Source organism: Penaeus chinensis, chromosome 24 (assembly GCF_019202785.1).
Source record: "Penaeus chinensis breed Huanghai No. 1 chromosome 24, ASM1920278v2, whole genome shotgun sequence".
Lineage (NCBI taxonomy): Eukaryota > Metazoa > Arthropoda > Malacostraca > Decapoda > Penaeidae > Penaeus > Penaeus chinensis.
In genome coordinates, this window is record NC_061842.1 from 8,036,709 (window position 1) to 8,039,208 (window position 2,500).

The 2,500-nt window shown below is 38.7% G+C and overlaps 1 protein-coding gene across 5 annotated transcripts in view; it reads right to left on the reverse strand.

Moving 5' to 3' along the window:
* The window catches only part of LOC125038172, a 17,695-nt gene that overhangs the window by 1,822 nt on the left and 13,373 nt on the right, over positions 1-2,500 (reverse strand). For 4 of the 5 annotated variants that reach the window (XM_047631531.1, XM_047631532.1, XM_047631533.1 and 1 more), the window contains one exon: positions 1-209. This exon is cut by the window's left edge and continues 1,822 nt beyond it. In XM_047631531.1, the coding sequence (XP_047487487.1) occupies positions 1-209 (209 nt within the window). Of the gene's footprint in view, positions 210-230; positions 1,208-2,500 lie in introns of those variants that run through there. The other variant, XM_047631535.1, reaches the window with a different exon arrangement.

A 2,500-nucleotide genomic window follows, 5' to 3' on the forward strand; every position in this document is an offset into this window, starting at 1 on the left:
GAACCAACACTAATCAATATTTCTTCGGAGATGTTATTTCGAAAGTGCACTTTCTTAAGCAAAGGCGAGTTCTTGATAATAATAAGCCATGGTTCTGAATCTCCAAAAAGCAAGTGCTGTGTTGACATTTCTTCAATTCCAAATGGCCTCAAAGGCTTTAAAAAGTCACAGTAATCATGACAAAGACTGCGTGGAACCTCCAGGTGAATCTGTAAACAAACAGAATGTGTATTTATATCAACATAAAAAAAATTGCTATAAAATGCCAACTACATATGAAAACCTACTCTTTTATAGTGGCTCATAGGGGAAATAGAGGGGGGTGGGGGAAGAAGTGAGTGGAGGAATCCAGAATGCACTTGGATACTTTAGAGAAAAAAAAAATTAAATGCACATGGAAAGAAAAAGTGTAACAAAAACTGTTTAATACACTTCAATTAAGACTCTGGCCTTACAATATAGTAAGCACGACGTTCAACTGTGCTGAGCCTCCTTGAAAGTTGTTAGGCACTCAAAGATCATTAAAGCTAAGTTCTAATTAAACTGACACTTTGTGTTTCATTAGTATCAGAACCGATAATAATGAAAAAAAAGTCTGTGATATAATTACTATTTACAAGGGTGGAAACAACAGTTAGGCTAATTATTACAGACTAGTGATACTAAGATCTCACATAATCAAAACATTTGAAAGGGTAAAACAAAAATAATAATACATGTTCAGTAACTAAAACAAGAAAACAAGATAAACCCTCGACAGCATGACTTCAGAAAGGGCAGATCTTGTTTATCTCAAATCCTAAAGGACTATGAACACATGCTATGAGAACTAACTGAGAATAAAGATGTTGATGCAACATATTTCGATTTTGTAAAATCTTTCCATAAAACTGACCATGGAATCATATTCCATAAGCTAAAGGACCTTAGCATCAGAAAAAAGTAGGAATTAGGGGACATGATTTTCTAACAAAGCACAAGCAAAAAGTAATTATTAATAGATATTATTCTATTACTCCAAAGTAACATCTTTTGTGATAGTACTAGGATAATTAAACCATTAAGTTTAATAGAAGATAAAGACAAACTAAGAGAGGACCTACATGCTATTTGCATATGGGCAACTGAAAACAGCATGACCTCCATGCTGAGAAATTTGAAATCCTAAGATAGAGTTAAACTGGAAGTCAAATACCAAGTTCATACTCTGTTGAAGAAATAGAAATTAAAGAAAAGGTAGTTGTAAAAGCCTAGGCCTGTTCAAGAGTACTGACAAGGTACAATTAACCCATCACTGCCGGGCGAAGAAAATAAATAAAAACTCTACGCTCTGGAGATTAATGGAAATGAGCTGACTTTGAGCATGGGAGTTCACTACATCAAGCTGAATGCCCTGCTCAAAGCGCTTTGGTGCATCGCCATGGCGTACAGCTATATTCCGCAGACTGAGCAGTTTGTTATGGTGCAGGAAGGAGTGACCCGACAGTATCAGGTTAACCAGGTAGCTGAATAAACGTTTTTTCCAATAGTATTCTGCCAGATGTTAACCCCATCAATCCAGGTCACATGGCCATCACATCAAGAAAAAAATCTGACTCAAGGGGTGGGTGACGCGAACATGCCATCAAGGGAAAATCTGGCTGCAGGCCGGGTGATGAAAACAAACCTCTTGGGAGGTTTATGAGACTCATTTGGCAATTTTGCATTATTACCATCTATGTACAAGTGTGGAATGTAGCAGATTCAATGTGAGCTGTGACTGGAAGAGCACCAGCTCCTTTGAGGATGCCATTTCCATGCTCAACACTGTATTCCTGGTACTATGATAGGTGATGCAGGTTGCATTACAGAATATTGATTATTATGAAAAACTGTTAAACATGACATAAATAACACTAACAGTGGAAAAGGAATTTGACTGGGGGAGAGATGAGGTAAAGACAGGATGGACTGGGGTAGAGGGAAGTGATACTGAGGGAGATACTGAGAATTCTTGTAGTCAAGGCAGCTCCTATAAATTGCTTTATGGGAACCACCGTAATTGGCACACATGTGACTGACAGAGCAATTTGAATGGTCATAACCAGGTTGGGCACATACAGGGCAGCGGGCTGTGGAGCAACAGTGTTTGGCTGGGTGGCTAAAACACAAGCATTTCTAACACTGATGAGGAAGGGGTTGATATGGTCAGACAGGGCATAACTTCATATATATAAACTTCATGGGGGAAGTCAAGTGTGCAGAAGCTAAACTTGGCAATATTGGTGTAGGACTTCTGTTGACCTCAATGAGGAATAGTATATCATTGGACTGCTATTGCATCATAGGCATGCGAGCAGTCTGACCAGTAATTGTGGTAGACAGGATAAACAGTTGGGGAAACAGAAACAGTTCTGGTACAAGTATTAAAGGAGGAGTGAGGTTGGGCAGGAATAAGTTTGCCAGAGAGGTTAATCAAGGTAGATAGCGCATGAGCTTGGGACTCAGATGTAACTGTGAC